A 20,383-nucleotide genomic window follows, 5' to 3' on the forward strand; every position below is an offset into this window, starting at 1 on the left:
TATGTTGATATCAGCAATAGTTTTGTATTTGAGTTTTACTGCATTGCTTTAATTTCTTACAATAATCATGTAACATTTTGCAGCAGTTACTAAAAAAAAAAAGTTATTTTGATAAGAAAAATTGTAAATACCATTTAGTCTATTAAAATTTGATGACACCTAAATGTCTAGCTTGATTATAAATGTGTTCAAGGTTCCCAACAAACTGAAACATTATCTATTTTACAAAAATACATAAACCTACATCATTAGGATGAGACTCATTGTGATAACACAAATATTTCATCTATTCTAGTTTATATATCTAGAAATACATGTTTTAAAATTTTCCAAATTCATGAGTGTTTTTTTGTTTTCTTTTGTTTTCTTGTAAAAAGCTTCATAAGAACTGAGTGCAGAGATGGTTCATTAGATCTGCTTCCAGGATATAGGATTGCTTTAATTCTTTCCAAATTGTACATTCCAGAGGACTCCTTCATCCAGTCCCAACTTGTTGTGCTGCTGGCTGTGAGAAAAAAACTTTGCCAGGTGAAATAAAGTATATGATTTCTTTTAAAAGGCTTTGCATGGCTTAACACCACTTTCCTAGACTAGGATACAAGGGCTTCAAAAGACAGGAAGATAAATAAAAGTCACGGAAATGTTCCAAGCTGCTTTTATATAGGAATTATATTGGGTCCCCACTGAAGTTCAAATACAAAGAAATAATAAAGTGTAGGCAACATGTTGAAATGATAACAGAAGGGAAGGTTTTCATTAAATTCAAGCAAAGGGAAAATGTTCAAGAAAGACACCAAACCAAATAACCAAAGATCAAGAGACCATGGACTGAAAAAGCATGACTTCCTGTTACGCTTGACATGAAAAATGGCAATAATTTATCAAGTCTAGTAGTTGAGCATTCATTTTGTGATCAGAACAGTGTTGGAGCTGTGGGAAAACACACAAATGGAAGTAAAGGCTCTTCCCCTCACACCAAAAACATAGGAAGAGAGAGAAATAAGTTTAGTTAAGTGTTTAACTGGGAAAACAACTAAAAAATGTGGCCAATGCCCAGGAAGAGGAGAAGTAAGTGTGGGTTGAGATGGCTCTGGAGACTTCAGGGAGCTAAGGACCAAAGCTGAGGCTTGCAACTAAATGTTTACAAGACGAAACTGCAATGGTGAAGAAGAGAAGGAGGAGGATAAACAACTTTTCCACCTCAAGGGGCATTCCTGAGGAGAAGCAGGGGTAGGGACAAACTGCAGTTCAGGGTGTCCTCACCCTTCTAATTCTTCCTAACATTTGTTAGCACATGCCACAGTGTTAACATAAAGATTAAAGAATCTCAAGAAGTTAATAACAAAAGGAGATGTCATAATGCAGCGACATTCGCCCTATGTGGTATGGGGGACCTGAAAGAACCTTTCAGGGCTGGCAGCATGAGAGACAAGAGGACACTTCCAAGATTTCAGTCCTAACAAGGCAATGCCAGGGAGGCACATGTTATTCCCATTACTATTCCTACACCCCCACAGACACACACATTTTAAGAAGCTGGCAAACTAAAGCTCAGACAGGCTAAGCAGTCTGTTCAGAATTTGAACCCACATATTTCCAACCCAGCAGTTCTGAAAACTTTTGGTCTTGGGATTCCTTTGCATTCTGAAAAAGTATTGAAGAATCCAAATAGCTTTATGTGAAATACACACACACACACACACACACACGCACACACACACACGTACACATATATAACACAGATAGATCGATCTGTATTTTTATATATGTTTACCATATTAGACATTTATAGGGAGACAGTAATGCACAAAAATATAACAGCACACATTCCCTTAGTCATAAGAGCAATGCTGTTATCACACAACACACATCATGCAACCTCTAGAAAACTCCACTGTACACTTTTGAGAGAATGAAAGTTTAGAAAGAAAACAATAAATTAATATTATGATGAAAATAGTGTTGACCTCCCAGATTCCCTGAGAGAATCTGAGTCTCCCAGAGGTCCAAGATCACACTGTGAAAAATGTTGTTTTAATCTCAATTCTATGCTTTACTTTTCCAAGACCAGACAGTGATGCATTCAACGAATGGCCATCAATATGCTCCTAAGATCCCTTTACTGCTTTAACTCCCACAATGTCTGCGAAGTATTCCCAAACTTGCCACCCCAAAATAAACCCTCTCTCCAAAAATGCACTGTGAGTGCTCAAGCTTCTTTGCAGGTGCTCACGTTGTATCTTCGGTCTAGAACTACCTCCTCCTCCTTTTAGAGATTTTAGCTTTCAGGGTTCTGCTGAAATGTGACCAACACTGGCCCCAGGCAGAACTGATCGCTCTCCATAAAGGGCACTTCGGTTTTACCTCTACTTCATTTTACTGCGTTCTACTGTTTCCTTGTTAGTAATATGTCTCCCTTCCCTTCCTTCATTCCACAATCCTGTAAGGAGCACCTGTCCAGCAATTATCAGCACTACGGGTAGGACCCAGATCTTCCCTTAAAGAGCAGAATCTTCCTGAGCTACTGGGGGAGTAAACTAGTTTATTAATCTCTAATTCTTCATCCTTGGCAACTGACACTTGTTCAAAACTGTGTTATTTGCTTTGTCTAATTACTCTAAAATGATAAGTTATCACTGGTTGATGGGAATGTGAGTGATATTTTCTTTGCACTTTTCTGCAATACATTTTTATAATTATAAATATAACACATACAGTGTTCATGTTTCTATAGCTTAGCAGCTAATAGGAAATGCTGAGGTATGTGATACACAGCTCTATGTGCTTTACACACATATCAATACTTATCATTATTTATGTTATTCACAGCAAGTAGAGGTGTGAATACTCAACTCAATCATATAGTGATACATCCTATATCATATACGATATGTACATTGTTCTTTGGTTGTCTATAAGTTGCATGTATGTGAGTTACCTTGGCTTTGTCTTTGTGCCCCAAATAAATCCAGATCTTCTTTGTGTCTAATTTCCTGAATTTCTTAGGGAATATTGCTCATCTTACGGCCAGGCAACATAGGATTTTAACATCTACACACAAATTTAGCATTTTAACTTTGCAGATCTCAATTAGGAGAATGTTCTCTTGGAAACAAATACATCTTTCAGTGGCCACCAGGGAGTCAAATTAACTGGTTGCCTTCATAAAGTTCAGTAAAACATTTAGCAGGAAATGTTTTCCCGCAGATGGAATTCAAAATGAGTTGTTTTCTAAATGATTTTATTTCCTAGAATAACCAGAAAACAGTGTTTTAAATAGTGACATGACACACTACTCATTACTAACAAAGGGCTTTCCACCCCTTGCACAAAATCTCCACTAGTCATTTCTGTGTGAATGCAGAAACTTCTGCAGAAGGGAAAAGAAAGAATGGATTGAGTTACTGTTTAATTGGCTGCAAGCTGGAGACTTGCTTCTGTTTGGCTCCTGCTGTGCTGTTACCATCAGGCCTGAGGGAATCGCTGAGCAGGCTAACCTCTGATGCTGGTTGCTCCCTTCATGGCACCCACAGGCTGCCCCACACTGAGATCACTGGCTTCACTGGCTGGGCCGCCCTCTCCTCCAAGAAGGGCTGTGGTCTGTGCAGCATCTCTGCTCCAGGGGAGCCCTGCTTCTTCATTGAGATGCAGGTAATGGTCCCCTAAGCCAAGGCTGCGAAGCGTCATTAAAGTGGTGGGGAGACAAACAACACTCGTGCTGCATACCAAGTGGCATCACATTTAACTGAATCATTTTATTATGAATACATTCCAGGCTGCCACTGTGAACCACTGGTGTAAAATATGCTGGCAAAATGGATCTCTGCTAATTATGTTTCATGCATATTTCAGAACTTTCCACAGGGATACAGGAAGATGGTATTCATAAGAGGGAATTTTACAAGCAGGGTCACTTGCATTCGGCTCAAGACTAGCAGATAACAAAGATAAGTTCGATTATCTTACAGGTTGTTTTGTTTTAGCCGGAATGCTGTAATTCCTTATAACTCTATCACTGCTCCTGGGGTCACTGGCTGAAAATGAAATCATTCTCCAAGTCCACCTGAATATATATTATTGCAGAAAAGCATATGGCTATTAAATCATTTCTTCCCATATTTGCCTTTACTATATTTGTCTTCCATTTTACCTTAAACCGAATGAAGTAAATGAGCCTCTGGACTTGGAGATATATTAGGAGAGTGAAAGCAAAGAAAGCATCATTACCTGCTTCAGGAGAGAATTGTAAAGAACACAAGTGACTGCTTTCTCATGGCTTTTCACCCTCTTGCTGGCATCACTTTTCATTGCCAACAATGCTAGCCGGTTATTAAATGAGATGAAAAGTCGTCCATGGGCTTCATCAAAGTGGAAGAGACATCTGAAGTCCTGACTTTCGGGGAAAGAACAAGCTATCCTCTGGATGGACAGCTGGTGTTGAATATCCCAGAGTCTCAAAACCTGGATGAAAAGTGATAAAATCATTTCAATATGTCAAAGATAATTCTAATTTTGTAGCCAATTTTTTTCCAGCTCACCCTCAATACCAGGCAGACGGTTGTTTCCTCCACAGTGTGATAACTGGTTCTCAATTCTGTCATAGCACCTATTATTTTGTATTTCAGTCACCTGTTTAAATATCTCCTAAATTGTAAGCTCCTCCAGGAAAGGGACTGGGTTCGCTTTCAGTCCCTGGTATAAGGCTTGGCATTTAGTATGTGTTTGTGGTGGGCAGAATAATAGTCCCCCAAAGATGTCTGTATCCTAATTGCTAGAACCTGTGAATATGTTATCTTAGGTGGCAAAAGAGATTCTGCAGATATGACTAAATTAAGGACTTTGAGATGGTGAGATTGTCCTGGATTATTTGGGTGAGTCCAATCACAAAGGTCTTTAAATGTGAAAGAGAGAGGCAGAAAAATGATTAGAGTGGTGCAATATGAGGACTCTTCCTAGTCTTGCCGGCTTTGAAGAGGGCCATGATCCAAAGAAGCTTGAAAAGACAAAGGAATGGCTTCTCCCCCAGAGCCGCCAGAAAGAATGAGACTCATGTCAAATTCTAACCTACAGAACACAAAACAAGTTTGTGCTGTTTCAAGCTACTAAGTTTGTGCTCATGTGTTATACTAGCAATAGAAAACTAATACAGTTCTCTCTCCCTCTCTCTCTGTCTATATATATATGTGTGTATACATGTATATGTATATATGTGTGTGTAGATATATGTATCTATATATGTGCATATAGCTATATACGCATATATATGTATGTATGTGTATATATGTATATATGTATTTTTGGTAAAATAAAAGAAGTGGCATTAAATGAGGTCAAGTTCATATAACCATAGATATTAAATTCTTGTTCAAACACCTTCAAGACACATAAATGACATGCATTTACCAATGGCTAGTAGAAGGCAAACACTGAATCCTTGCTCAAGAAATAGGTTGCTTTAGATTCAACAGACATTAAAAAATTGTTTTTCCTTTTCTTCTATTTTCTCATGGCTCCCTTCATTCCAAAGAAGGTGAGTCACACTAAGTGTCCCAGGAAGAAAACAGAAAGATAGCTTTGTGGTGCAAGTGTTGGTGCTATCAGTAGTGGTACAGAATTAAGAGAGCCTATTGAGGCAGTAAAAAAACCTCTCCAAAAGGGGATATCAAGCAAGTCATCAAGACCTTGTTTACTTTTAAAAAACATGTAGAATGTGTCTGTCGTACAAAAATCTAGAAGCATCACAGGGCTTTTATTTTAACCATATCTCTGTAACCTAGGGTCAGATTTCCTGGGTTCTAATCTCAGTTCTATTCCTTACTAACAGGGGGACCTCCAGTAATTTTTTTTTCATCTGAGTTTTTAACGTAGTTTCTACCTCACCTAATGCTATGAGAATTAAATGAGAGTCTATATCAAGCACTTAACATGATGACAAGCCTGTAATGTGTTCAGTGAATGTTCCTTATTATGTCTATTTTATTTTTTCATTGTGTAAATATTAGAACCTAAAAGCAGAAAATGTTATTTCAAATAAACTAGTCTATCCAACCTGAAAAATATTTCTAAATTATCTATAGAAGATAGTTTCTGTTTAGATGAGTCCTTATTACCCCGTAAGGCAAGCAACCTTATAGTTTTTAACCTATTTTAAATCATATATCCCTTGAAAATGATAGTTCTATCCCAACTCATCAAATGCATATACTCATATATACATAAAATTTTACATATAATTTATTTGGGTACATAGACACACCTCACAAATACACCAACAGGTCCTAGGAATCTACAAGATAGGAATCCTTACAGTAATTATTAAATATGTTCATCCAAAGACATCTTCTTTTACCTTTTCATTCTACCTTACCCTCTTCTCACACCTGCATAAGCTTCCTCTTACCCCTTTTCTCCAGGTTAAATGATCCCAATTCCTTAACCATTTCAATATCAGTTTTCAGATCTCACTACCACTTACCATGGTGCTCATGTATTACCATGATGGCCACTTGATTCTCTCAATGACTTTGTTTCCGCTTTCTCTCTAGGAGAGGGTCGTCATCCAGACCTTGTTTACTTTTTAAAAACCATAGTAAGATGTGTCCATTGTATAAAGTCAAATAGCACCAGAAGGCTTTTATCTCAACTCATATATTCTACTCCAGTCCCAATCCTTAGAGATGGCCTTCTTTTACTCTTTAATTCTTTCTGGGTTATGATTTTTTCCGTAACACTAAATAATATAATTGTGCACACGTGTGTGTATATATGTGTGTGTAGTGTATATACTTTATATATAACTATATCTAGTGACTCAGAAAGAAGAAAAATTACTTATACTCCTTTTCTCCCTTTCTCCTCTCATATCTCCCAAGTTAGCATTTTAATTTTTTTTTGGCCTGTTGGGGTCATAATTTTAAATATGTTTATACGTTAATTATTGACCCATTAATTTAACACTATCTGTAAGCACCCAAAAATCTTTAAGGATCTGCTTTAAGGAAGTCACCCAGAATTGAGCCAATATTTCCACTGTGTTCTAATCATTACAGGTGCTATTATTTCTTTAAGGCAGCCTATTTTTTCGTTAGCTGATTAAGCCTCTCCTTTATGCTTTTCACTTGCCTTCATGTCTTAATTGAGCAAAATTCTACATATTACTCCCATGAACAAATAACCAAGCCAGATGTCTACTCTCCTGTTTCCAAAAATACATTTTTTAATTAAGACTAAAATTTTTCCTATTTTTGATGTAGAGTTTCAAGTGATCATATCATTTGAATCCTAATTTAATTATATTGACAATTCCTCCCTGATTTCTCCACATATCCCATAGGACATTGATATGGTTAGGCTTTGTACCATTGTGTCACCACTCAAATCTCATCTTGAATTATAATTTCCAGGTGTTGAGGGAGAGACCTGGTGGGAGGTGATTGGATCATGGGGGCAATTTTTCCCATGCTGTTCTCGTGATAGTGCATGAGTTTTTACGAGATCTGATGGTTTTGTAAGCATCTGGCATTTCCCCTGCTTGCAATTCTCTCTCCTACAGCCATGTTAAGAAGGCCCTTGATTCCCCTTCACCTTCTGCCATAATTGTATGTTCCTGAGGCCTCCTTAGCCATGTGGAACTGTGAGTCAGTTCCTCACCATTCCTTTATAAATTACCTAGTCTCAGGTAATTCTTTATAGCAGTGTGAGAATGGGCTAATACAGACATAGGCAGTGTTCGATAAATATTTTTTGAATTAAAGATTGTGGCTTACTCTGTCTATACCCAGATCATTGATGAAAAGATCAAACAGGATAGGCCCAAGAATACAACACTCCCACACAAAAAGTCTCCTTCACTTCCACATATTTATTTACCCAATTGCAGATCTCACATAATCCACAATGAAAATTTACAGGACTTTTTAAAATATCTTGCAAAATAATTATGCTTCTAGCATAGGGTAATGTCTCCATTTACTCTAACTACCAGCCCTTATAACAAACTTGAACTAGCCTAGTTAATCTCTACTTAGTAAACCACATCACCAATCCCTCTGACCCGAAAAATATAGATTCATAGAGAAAATTGGGTTTTCTTGCCAAACATTTTTATTAAAGAACTCATTTGGGTTTTTAATCATCACTAAAAAAAAAAAAAAAAAAAAAAAAGTTTAAAACATTCTGGCAGCTCTCCAGGAAATGCTTATCTTAAAAAATATATAAATTCTGTTCTAAATATAAATAGAATTGATAAGCTTTTATTTTGAATGTTAGTTATAAAATTAGACATATTTAGATCATTCTCAAATACTTACATTACTAATGATAGTCATGCCTTCATTATTCAAAATCCTGTCTTCAGTACAGACCCTTCTAAGAAACAGAAACTAACTTCATGTCAGAATAATAATATAGGGTATAGTTGAGTACACTTTGACAATAACTCCACAGTATTAATGAACTATAATTTCTCCAGAATCATTTTTCATTGTGTTAAGTAATTTATATTGGATTTGATATTTCACTGACATTTAGCAACATAAATTATATGATAAATTAAAAACAGGTGAGTCATAACCTGTCTAGTCTACAACAGGTTACTTCTTGTTGTCAGGAATTAAAACTAGAAATATTTTTATCAGAATGTGCACATTCATTAATTTTTTAAATTAATGTTTACTGTTCTTCTTCCTCTGGGGAACCCTAAACTCTCTCAATTAATGATCCCACTAAGTTTACCTTCCATCTTTAATTCTCTAATTTTGCTTTCTGCTGAGAATTAAGCAACAGCATTGAAGTACAGCCATGAAAGCATAAAATGGGTGACGGTATATGACCTCCCTTATGTTCTTAATTTTTCCTACCAGTGGTTCTTAAACTTGACTTTAGAAACAACTATGATGTTCTAGAAATCTCTTATGCTTTGACCCTTTCCCAGACCGATTAAATCAGAATCTCTGAGGATGGGGCTCAGATATTAGTATTTCTTTTTAATTTTTTCCCAGGCATTTCCTTTGTATTATACCTAACTTCTCTGTTTTGTTTTAAGGTCAATAATAATCTCCTTGAAAAAGAAATCTTTCCCTCAGCTTAATTAGTAATATCGCATAGCTTGGCTTTAAACCAAATAATTGTATTCCCCTTCTTTTTTAATCAGTCTATATCCTTTTAATCATAAAAGCCCTCACATTAATTCAGTTTTATTAATCAAGTCCTTTGACAAAAATGTCATTTAAATATCTAGTCATTATTTGAGAATCCTGCGTTCTCACCTTCTTTTATATTCAAGTTGACTTCTGGAATAGAATTAAACCACAGTTCAGAAAGGAGTATGTTTAATTTCAATTTTCATTTCAGATATCCTAGAAAGGTTTTCTTTATTCTTAGTAGAAAAATAGATTCACAAACCTTTAAGCTTGAAAATTACAATGGAATACTTTTTGTAATTTGTATTATCCACAAAGTTTTATTTAAATTGATCTGTATCTATTTACATCACTATATCTGAGAACTTGTGACATCTGTCTAAACTCAGACTTACTAAATCAAGTCCATGAACGGGCATGTTTGGGAGCTCTGTATTTCATGTTCACTTTTATATTAGCAAGAATAATCACCTAAGTTTATGATTTTATATTAAGGCAAATAAATGTTGCCTTAATTAGTAATATCATATAGCTTTTCAAATAATGACATTTTCTTGCATAATCTTTATCTTCTTTTAACTGTTAACCTCTTAGCAATGCAATATTACAAGTGAATATTGTATTATTTATATACTGTAGATCTAGAAATCAATGGATTGAGACTCCAGACACCCAATCCTAGTTTTCATCTGAGTCAGTTCAGGTATGTGATTTTTATCTTTCCATTTGCTCATCTTTCTGCTGAAGGGGCCTCTACCAGCTCTGGAGTTCTGTCAAATTTGTCTACAATGTAATATGTAAATACTCTAAAATAGCAATATTTCAAACCAATTTAAAAAGGTACATTGTGAGGATTGAATCAAAGAAATGTAGGACATCACCGTGTTTTCAGTCTAGCTTTGCTGAAGAATCCCCTACTCCCACCAGAGATGGGCAGAATCACTGTTATTCACATAGGCATCACAGAGCTATAATAAATAAATAAGTAAATAAAGAAATAAAGCGTTTCTTCTGTGGTACAAATATTACATTTATAAATGGATAACTTCATAGATATAGGTAGGGGTATAAATAGATGCGTGAATGGACAGAAAATCTATTTTCAGTGCACTTTTAAATCCAAATCAGTATTATTTACATACTAGCAACATGTTTAATTCAAAGTAGTCAGAAAATAAAACAATTTGTAATTTCCTCATAAAGGCATAAAAGTGAAGGAGAAGTAGAAAACAGACTTAGATGATTCCATTTAAAGGAGACCTGCTTGGCTTTATCAAACATTTACTAACTCCTTCATCCTGTAAGAGATAGATATAAAATAACAATAAGAAAAAAGAGAGAGTGTGTATATGCCTCCGTGTGTGTGTGTGTGTGTGTGTGTGTGTGTGTGTGTATTACTAGGAGATTTTTGAGTATAGCAGTGCAGCAGCCCAGCTCACCAGGAGCAACCCACACAAATGATAGCCTACTTGCAGATAATAGGATAACAGGAATGGAGGGCACTGCTTTTCCTGAACACACATTTATGTAGTAACAATCTATTTTATTTATTTAGAGGTTAAGCCTTTCAGTAATCCACAAAAGCATAATCAGTAAATGCTTAAAGACAATTTTGTTTGACATGATGTATGCTAGCAGAACTATTCTACTGAATACCTTGGCTAACATTTTTATCTTAAAGTCATACAACAGTTCTTCCTTCAAAAAAGATTTTTGCTATTTTTTTCCCAGGACTGAAATCAAACTTAAAATACTAGTTTGAAATTAAAATCTTCTCCTCTGCCATTTATCTTTAAATTGCTACTATAACTATTGTCAGGCCTCTGAGCCCAGGCTAAGCCATCACATACCCTGTGACCTGCATGTATACATCTGGAAGTCCTAAAGTAACTGAAGAATCACAAAAGAAGTGAAAATGGCCAGTCCCTGCCTTAACTGATGACACTCCCTTGTGAAACCCCTTCTCCTGGCTCATCCTGGCTCAAAAGCTCCCCCACTGAGCACCCCCTGCCCCTGCCTACCAGAGGAAAACCCCCTTTGACTGTAATTTTCCACTACCCACCCAAATCTTATAAAACGGTCCCACCCCTATCTCCCTTCGCTGACTGTTTTCGGACTCAGCCCGCCTGCACCCAGGTGATTAAAGAGGTTTATTGTTCACACAAAGCTTGTTTGGTGGTCTCTTCACACGGACGCAAGCGAAATTTGGTGCCATGACTCGGATTGGGGGACCTCCCTTGAGAGATCAAGCCCCTGTCCTCTTGCTGTTTGCTCCATAAGAAAGATCCTCCTAAGATCTCTGGTCCTCAGACCAACCAGCCCAAGGAACATCTCACCAATTTAAAACCAGGTAAGCGGCCTCTTTACTCTCTTCTCCAACCTCTCTCACTATCTCTCAACCTCTTTCTCCTTTCAATCCTGGTACCATCCTTCAATCTCTCCCTTCTCTACATTTCAATTCCTTTCCTTTTCTGGTAGAGACAGAGGAGTAGCGTTTTATCGGTGAACTCAAAACTCCAGCGCCAGTCATGGGCTCGGGAAGACAGTCTTTCTTTGGTGTTAATCAAGGGATGCCTGCTTCATCATTCACCCACATTTCAGAGGTGTCTGATCATGCGGGAACACCTGCCTTGGTCTTTCACCCTTAGCAGCAAGCACCACTTCTCTGGGGGGCAAGCACCTCCCACCCCTTCTCTCTGTGTCTCTACTCTCTCTTTTCTCTGGGCTTGCCTCCTTCACTATGGGCAACCCTCTACCCTCCATTCCTCCCTCTTCTCCCTAAGCCTGTGTTCTCAAAAACTTAAAACCTCTTCAACTCTCACCTGACCTAAAACCTAAATGCCATTTTTTCTTCTGCAACACTGCTTGGCCCCAATACAAACTTGACAATGGCTCTAAATGGCCGGAAAATGGCACTTTCGATTTCTCCATCCTACAAGACCTAGGTAATTTTTGTCAAAAAATGGGCAACTGGTCTGAGGTGCCTTACATTCAGGCATTTCCCACACTTCGTTCCCTCCCTAGTCTCTGTTCCCAATGCGATTCCTCCCAAATCCTCCTTCTTTCCCTCCCGCCTGTCCCCTCAGTCCCAATCCCAAGTGTCGCGGAGACTTTCCAATCTTCCTTTTCTACAGACCCATCTGACCTCTACCCTCCTCCCCAGGCTGCTCCTTGCCAGGCCAAGGCAGGTCCCAATTCTTCCTCAGCCTCCGCCCCCCCCCCCCCCCACCCTATAATCTTTTTATCACCTCCCCTCCTCACACCCCCTCTGTCCGGCTTACAGTTTCCCTCCACGACTAGCCCTCACCCACCTGCCCAGCAATTTCCTCTTAAAAAGGTGTCTGGAGCTAAAGGCATAGTCAAGGTTAATGCTCCTTTTTTCTTTATTCGACCTCTCCCAAATCAGTTAGTGTTTAGGCTCTTTCTCGTCAAATATAAAAACTCACCTGGCCAGCAATTTCCTCTTAAAGAGGTGGCTGGAGCTGAAGGCATAGCCAAAGTTAATGCTCCTTTTTCTTTATCAGACCTCTGCCAAATCAGTTAGCGTTTAGGCTCTTTTTCATCAAATATAAAAACTCAACCCAGTTCATGGCCCATTTGGCAACAACACTTAGACGCTTTACCGCCCTAGACCCAGAGAGGCCAGAAGGCCATCTAATCCTCAATATGTACTTTATCACCCAGTCAGCTCCTGACACTAGAGAAAAGCTCCAAAAATTAGATTTCGGCCCTTGAGCCCCACAACAGGACTTAATTAACCCCGCCTTCAAGGTGTACAATAATAGAGTAGAGGCAGCCAGGTAGCAACATATTTCTGAGTTGCAATTCCTTGCCTCCATTGTGAGAGAAACCCCAGGACATCTCCAGCACACAAGCACTTCAACACACCTAAGCCACAGTGGTCAGGTTTTCCTTCAGGACCTCCTCCCCTAGGATCTTACTTCAAGTGCCGGAAATCTGGCCACTAGGTCAAGGAATGCCCAGAGCCCAGGATTCCTCCTAAGCCATGTCCCATCTGTGCGGGACCCCACTGGAAATTAGACTGTCCAACTTGCCCAAGGCTCTGACTGACTCCTTCCCAGATCTTCTAGGCTTAGCAGCTGAAGACTGACTCTGCCCAAATGCCTCAGAAGCTTCCTGGACCATCACAGACTCTTTAGGTAACTCTTATGGTAGAGGGTAAGTCTGTCCCCTTCTTAATCAATATGGAGGCTACCTACTCCACATTACCTTCTTTTCAAGGGCCTGTTTCCCTTGCCTCCATAACTGCTGTGGTATTGATGGCCAGGCCTCTAAACCTCTTAAAACTCCCCAGCTCTCGTGCCAACTTGGACAACATTCTTTTATACACTCCTTTTTGGTTATCCCCACCTGCCCAGCTCCCTTATTAGGTTAAGACATTTTAACATTATCTGCTTCCCTGACTATTCCTGGACTATAGCCACGTCTCATTGCATCCCTTCTTTCCAACCCAAAGTTTCCTTTGCATCTTCCTCTCGTATCCCCCGACCTTAACCTGCAAGTATGGGACATCTCTACACCCTCCCTGGCAACCGATAACATGCCCATTACTATCCCATTAAAACTTAATCACCCTTACCCCGCTCAATGCAAATATCCCATCCCACAACAGGCTTTAAAGGGATTAAAGCCTGTTATCACTTGCCTGCTACAGCATAGGTTTCTAAAACCTATAAACTCTCCTTACAATTCCCGCATTTCACCTGTCCAAAAACTGGACAAGTCTTACAGGTTAGTTCAGGATCTGTGCCTTATCAACCAAATTGTTTTGCCTATCCACCCTGTAGTGCCCAACCCGTTCACTCTTTTGTCCTCAATACCTTCCTCCACAACTCACTATTCTGTTCTTGATCTTAAAGATGCTTTTTTCACTATTCCCCTGCTCCTCTCATCCCAGCCTCTCTTTGCTTTTACCTGGACTGACCCTGACGCCCATCAGTCCCAGCAACTTACCTGGGCTGTGCTGCTGCAAGCCTTCAGGGACAGCCCTTATTACTTCAGCCAAGCTCTTTCTCATGATTTACTTTCTTTCCACTCCTCCACTTCTCATCTTATTCAATATATTGATGACCTTCTACTTCGTAGCCCCTCCTTTGAATCTTCCCAACAAGACACCCTCCTGCTCCTTCAACATTTATTCTCTAAATGATATTCGGTATCCCTCTCCAAAGCTCAAATTTATTCTCCATCCATTACCTACCTAGGCATAATTCTTCATAAAAACACACATGGTCTCCTTGCTGATCCTGTCCGACTGATCTCTCAAACCCCAACACCTTCTACAAAACGACAAATCCTTTCCTTCCTAGGCATGGTTGGGTACTTTTACCTTTGGATACCTGGTTTTGCCATCCTAACAAAACCATTATATAAACTCACAAAAGGAAATCTAGCTGACCCCATAGATCCTAAATCCTTTCCCCACTCCTCTTTTTGTTCCTTGAAGACAACTTTAGAGACTGCTCCCACACTAGTTCTCCCTGACTCATCTCAACCCTTTTCATTACACACAGCTGAAGTGCAGGGTTGCGCAATCGGAATTCTTATACAAGGACCGGGACCGTGCCCGGTAGCCTTTTCGTCCAAACAACTTGACCTTACTGTTTTAGGCTGGCCATCATGTCTCCGTGCAGCGGCTGCTGCCACCCTAATACTTTTAGAGGCCCTCAAAATCACAAACTATGCTCAACTCACTCTCTACAGCTCTCATAACTTCCAAAATCTATTTTCTTCCTCACACCTGATGCATATGCTTTCTGCTCCCCAGCTCCTTCAGCTATACTCACCCTTTGTTGAGTCTCCCACAATTACCATTGTTCCTGGCCCGGACTTCAATCTGGCCTCCCACATTATTCCGGATACCACACCCGACCCCCATGACTGTGTCTCTGTGATCCACCTGACATTCACTCCATTTCCCCATATTTCCTTCTTTCCTGATCCTCACCCTGATCACATTTGGTTTATTGATGGCAGTTTCACCAGGCCTAATCACCACTCACCAGCAAAGGCAGGCTATGCTATAGTATCTTCCACACCTATCATTGAGGCTACCACTCTGCACCACTACCTCTGCCCCACTGCCTCCACCACCTCTCAGCAAGCCCAACTCATTGCCTTAACTCAAACCCTCGCTCTCGCAAATGGACTACATGTCAATATTTAGGATCTACACTCTACATATGCCTTCCATATCCTGCACCACCATGCTGTTGTATTGGCAGAAAGAAATGTCCTCACTATGCAAGAGTCCTCCATCATTAATGCCTCTTTAATAAAAATGCTTCTCAAGGCCACTTTACTTCCAAAGGAAGCTGGAGTCATTCACGCAAGGGCAATCAAAAGGCATCAGATGCCATCACTCAGGACAACACTTATGCTGATAAGGTAGCTAAAAAAGCAGCTAGCATTCCAACTTCTATCCATCACGGCAGTTTTTCTCCTTCTCATCTGGCCACTCCTACTTACTCCTCCACTGAAACTTCCACCTATCAGTCTCTTTCCACACAAGGCAAATGGTTCTTGGACCAACGAAAATATCTCCTTCCAGCCTCACAGGCCCATTCTTTTCTGTCATCATTTCATAACCTTTTCCATGTAGGTTACAAACCTCTAGCCCATCTCTTAGAACCTCTCATTTCCTTTCCATCGTGGAAATCTATACTTAAGGAAATCACTCTCAGTGTTCCATCTGCTATTCTACTACCCCTCAGGGATTGTTCAGGCCCCCTCCCTTCCCTACGCATCAAGTTCGGGGATTCACCCATGCCCAGGACTAGCAAATTAATTTTACTCACATGCCCCGAGTCAGGAAACTAAAATACTTCTTGGTCTGGGTAGACACTTTGACTGGATGGGTAGAGGCCTTTCCCAAAGTATCTGAGAAGGCCACCATGGTCATTTCTTCCCTTCTGTCAGACATAATTCATTGGTTTGGCCTTCCCACCTCTATACAGTCCGATAACGGACTGGCCTTTACTAGTCAAATCACCCAAGCAGTTTCTCAGAGTCTTGGTATTCAGTAGCGCCTGGTTTTACCTCAAACTGCCACACTTAAGTCTCTCTTTAAGTGGATAGAAGATCTTAAGTGATAGAGCACACTCCAATACGTTCACCCTGATGAAGTCCTATTCTTTACTTTTATACTTACTCTTATTCTCGTTCCTGTTCTTATGCCAACCTCTACCTCTCCCCAGCTATCTCCACCACACTATCAATCTCAGTCACTCTCTCCTAGCCATTTCTAATCCTTCTTTAACAAACAATTGCTAGCTTGGTATTTCTCTTTCCTCCAAAATTGCCAAGGCCTCGACTTACTCACTGCTTAAAAAAAAAAAAAAAAAAGGACTCTGCGTATTTTTAAATGAAGAGTGTTGTTTTTACCTAAATCAATCTGGCCTGGTATATGACAACATAAAAAAACTCAAGGATACAGCCTAAACTTGCCAACCAAGCAAGTAATTATGCTGAACCCCCTTGGGCACTCTTTAATGGGATGTCCTGGGTCCTCCCAATTCTTAGTCCTTTAACATCTGTTTTACTCCTTCTCTTATTCAGACCTTGCGTCTTCTGTTTAGTTTCTCAATTCATCCAAAACCATTTCCAGGCCATCACCAATCATTCTATATGACAAATGCTCCTTTTAACAACCCCACAATATCACCTCTTACCACAAAATTCTCCTTCAACTTGACTCCTCCCACTCTAAGTTCCCATGCCACCCCTAATCCCACTTGAAGCAGCCCTGAGAAACATCGCCCATTATCTTTCCACACCACCCCCCAAAATGTTCACCTTCCCAACACTTCAACACAATTTTGTTTTATTTTTCTTATTAATATAAGAAGACAGGAATGTCAGGCCTCTGAGCCCAAGCTAAGCCATCATATCCCCTGTGACCTGCATGTATACATGTAGATGGCCTGAAGTAATTGAAGAATCACAAAAGAAGTGAAAATGGCATGTTCTTGCCTTAACTGATGACATTCCACCACAAAAGAAGTGAAAATGGCTGGTCTCTGCCTTAACTGATGACACTACCTTGTGAAATTCCTTCTCCTGGCTCATCCTGGCTCAAAAACTCCCCCACTGAGCACCTTGTGACCCCTGCCCCTGCCCACCAGAGAACAACACCCTTTGACTATAATTTTCCACTACCCACCTAAATCTTAGAAAACGGCCCTACCCTCATCTCCCTTCGCTGTCTCTCTTTTCGGACTCAGTCCGCCTGCACTCAGGTGATTAGAAAGCTTTATTGCTCACACAAAGGCTGTTTTGTGGTCTCTTCACAGGGACACGAGTGAAAACCATTATCTTCTATTTTTTTAGTTCTCTTCAACAGAAATGAGAGAAGACACACAGCTCTAAGACTCGAATTTCCATTATGTGTCTGTTTATTTTTTCATTGACCTTAAAAGAGGCAAAACTTTTTCTAACAACTCTGAATTGCTGGGCAGAAATCTCATTGATTTCCCAGTTCAAATTTGCAATAGGCTGGGCACAGTAGCTCACGCCTGTAATACCAGCACTGTAGGAGGCCGAGGCAGGCAGACCACTTGAGGTCAGGAGTTGACCTTCCTGGCCAACATGGTGAAATCACGTCTCTACTAAAACGACAAAAAAGTAGCTGGGCATGATGGTGCAGGCCTGTAATCCCAGCTACATGGGAGGCTGAGGCAGGAGAATTGCTTGAGCCTGAGAAGCAGAGGTTGAAGTAAGCCAAGGTCACTGCACTCCAGCCTGGGCAACAAAGCGAGACTTCGTCTCAAAACAAACACACACACACACACACACACACACACACACACACCACACACAGAGAGAGAGAGAGAAACAAATTTACAATAAATTTAACTAATGCCAACATTTCATTTAAGGTGTGTTCCTTTTTTAGGACAGAAGTTCATTTGGAAATTTTTTTTTTTTTTTTTTTTTTTTTTGAAGTGGAGTCTCGCTCTGTCACCCAGGCTGGAGTGCAGTGGCCAGATCTCAGCTCACTGCAAGCTCTGCCTTCCGGGTTTATGCCATTCTCCTGCCTCAGCCTCTGGAGTAGCTGGGACTATAGGCGCCCGCCACCTCGCCCGGCTAGTTTTTTGTATTTTTTAGTAGAGACGGGGTTTCACCGTGTTAGCCAGGATGGTCTCGATCTCCTGACCTCGTGATCTGCCCGTCTCGGCCTCCCAAAGTGCTGGGATTACAGGCTTGAGCCACTGTGCCCAGCCCATTTGGAGAATTTATAAATCTCAGGTTGATTCTTTGCAATTATCATTATTCACATAAAATTAAAATCTTAACAGAATTTTTCTTTGCCTTTAAAATGTCTTTTAACTTTCAAAGATGACAGCTCCTCTTTTAATTTACAAATTAAAACACTTTAAATTTTAAAATTCTTTTTTTACTCAATACTTATACTAACAACTTAAAAAAAAAATCAAAAGCAGCTACAACATGAGAATTCTGATTCAATTATCATTAAAAACTAGGTTTTTGTAAGGGGTCTTCCTGCTTCAAAGAAATACAGTTCTGAATAAAACATAATTTTTGGCTGGCTGTGGTGGCCACATCTGGAATCAGCACTTTGAGAGACTGAGGTGGGAAAAATCGTTTGATGCCAGGAATTTGAGACCAGCCTGGACAACATACAAAGACCCTGTCTCTATTTAAAACACACACACACACACACACACACACACACACACACACATAAAACATACTTTCTGTTGCCTTGCTGGACCTTCCAGAAGTAAGAAGCATTTCCATGGGTCCAAAAACAAAACAAGGGAAAAAGAAACAAACTTAAAATGGGGACAGTAACGGTAGACATAAAGGAAAGAACTACAACCAGAAGCCTAAGCCTTGGTCCTCCAGCAAGATATAGCCATTGCAGTGAGACTCTTAAACTGGGCAACTGAGATGTAGAATGTAGTAGCCTCAAGACAGTAGTTTTGCACATTTATACCCTACAGAAACAAACACAAATCTTCTCTGGAAGAAAGCATCTTCAGTTTAGTTCCTCAGAATAACTATACATTAGTAACAGTAAAAAATGAGGGAACAAGAAAGATAACCAAACATAAAAGGAAACAAGTCACTATGAGGAAGAATCACCAGAATAGAAAATATTCAAATTAAGAACACAAAGAACTCCAGATATTCTCATTATAAGCAAGAATGTAAAATAATTAGGTGTAACATTAAAGAGTTAAAAGTCAGGATCCCCTAAATGAACAAGCAACAAGAGACTATCCAAAATTACAAGAGAGTTCAAAAAAACCTTTTAGAAAAAAGTTAGTTGAAATTAAAACCCAATGTATGAGTAATATAGAAAGTGGCCTCCTCTCCATTAGAAACAATCTCAAGAAAGTCAAGAATATGATAAGAATGCCTCCTAAAATACAGAGAAACAAATCTGAACATAGAATGGGATGTAAATTAAAGCATGCAATTTTTACGGAATTTAGTGAAGACTGAATAAACAGAGAAATACTGAGAGCTCTTTCTCAATGTTTTAAAGATGTCAAGCATTACCAAACTCAATGAAATTTCAATCCAAATACTGATAGGGCTTTTCATGGGAATGGGACATTGGTATTGATCCTAAAATTTACTTGGAAGGATAGTATGTCAGAGGATAGTTCAAATGGAAAAAGAAAAACAATAAGTAGGAATTACCCTACCCGGCATCAAAATACACAATAAAGATAGAATGGTTAAACCATGGTATATTAGTATAGGAAAAGATAAGTAAATTAATGGAAAGAATAAAGCATATACAAACAAATTCATGTATATATAGTAATTCAGATGATGATAACAATGGCATTTCAAACCAGTAGGAGAGACAGATTATTCAAAAAATAACCTTAGGCAACCATTTGTAGAAAAAAACTACACAAAAATGAACTATAAAGTTAAATGCAAAAAAAAATCAACAATAGAAAAAGTATTAGCAGAAAATAAAGAATATTTTTATAATAACTTACAAATAGGAGATGTGGAAGATATTTTGTGTCTAAGCTAGACACAAAATTTAAAGCCATAAAGAAAACCATTCCTTAGACTCATTTTTTAAAAAGTCTTGACTTTTTCTTGATTGAAATAGCTTAAAATTTTTTGTTGTCTTTTCTTGTTATACACATTGCAAATATTTTGCCTCTTTAAAGCATAAATTTTCAAACTTTGTTTTTTTCATTTAAAAGTTTTAAATATGTATAAAATTGAGT

The 20,383-nt window shown here is 39.1% G+C and overlaps 2 protein-coding genes across 5 annotated transcripts in view; one reads left to right on the forward strand and one right to left on the reverse strand.

Annotated features, from left to right (window-relative positions):
* Positions 1 to 20,383, forward strand: part of SERPINI1 (serpin family I member 1) — a 480,054-nt gene that overhangs the window by 222,584 nt on the left and 237,087 nt on the right. The window lies entirely within an intron of this gene.
* Positions 1 to 20,383, reverse strand: part of WDR49 (WD repeat domain 49) — a 186,711-nt gene that overhangs the window by 94,384 nt on the left and 71,944 nt on the right. For all 4 annotated transcript variants that reach the window (XM_050779950.1, XM_050779952.1, XM_050779949.1 and 1 more), the window contains exon 8: positions 4,228 to 4,461. In XM_050779950.1, coding sequence (XP_050635907.1) covers positions 4,228 to 4,461 — 234 coding nt within the window. The remainder of the gene's footprint in view (positions 1 to 4,227; positions 4,462 to 20,383) is intronic.

This window comes from Macaca thibetana, chromosome 2 (assembly GCF_024542745.1).
Source record: "Macaca thibetana thibetana isolate TM-01 chromosome 2, ASM2454274v1, whole genome shotgun sequence".
Classification (NCBI taxonomy): domain Eukaryota; kingdom Metazoa; phylum Chordata; class Mammalia; order Primates; family Cercopithecidae; genus Macaca; species Macaca thibetana.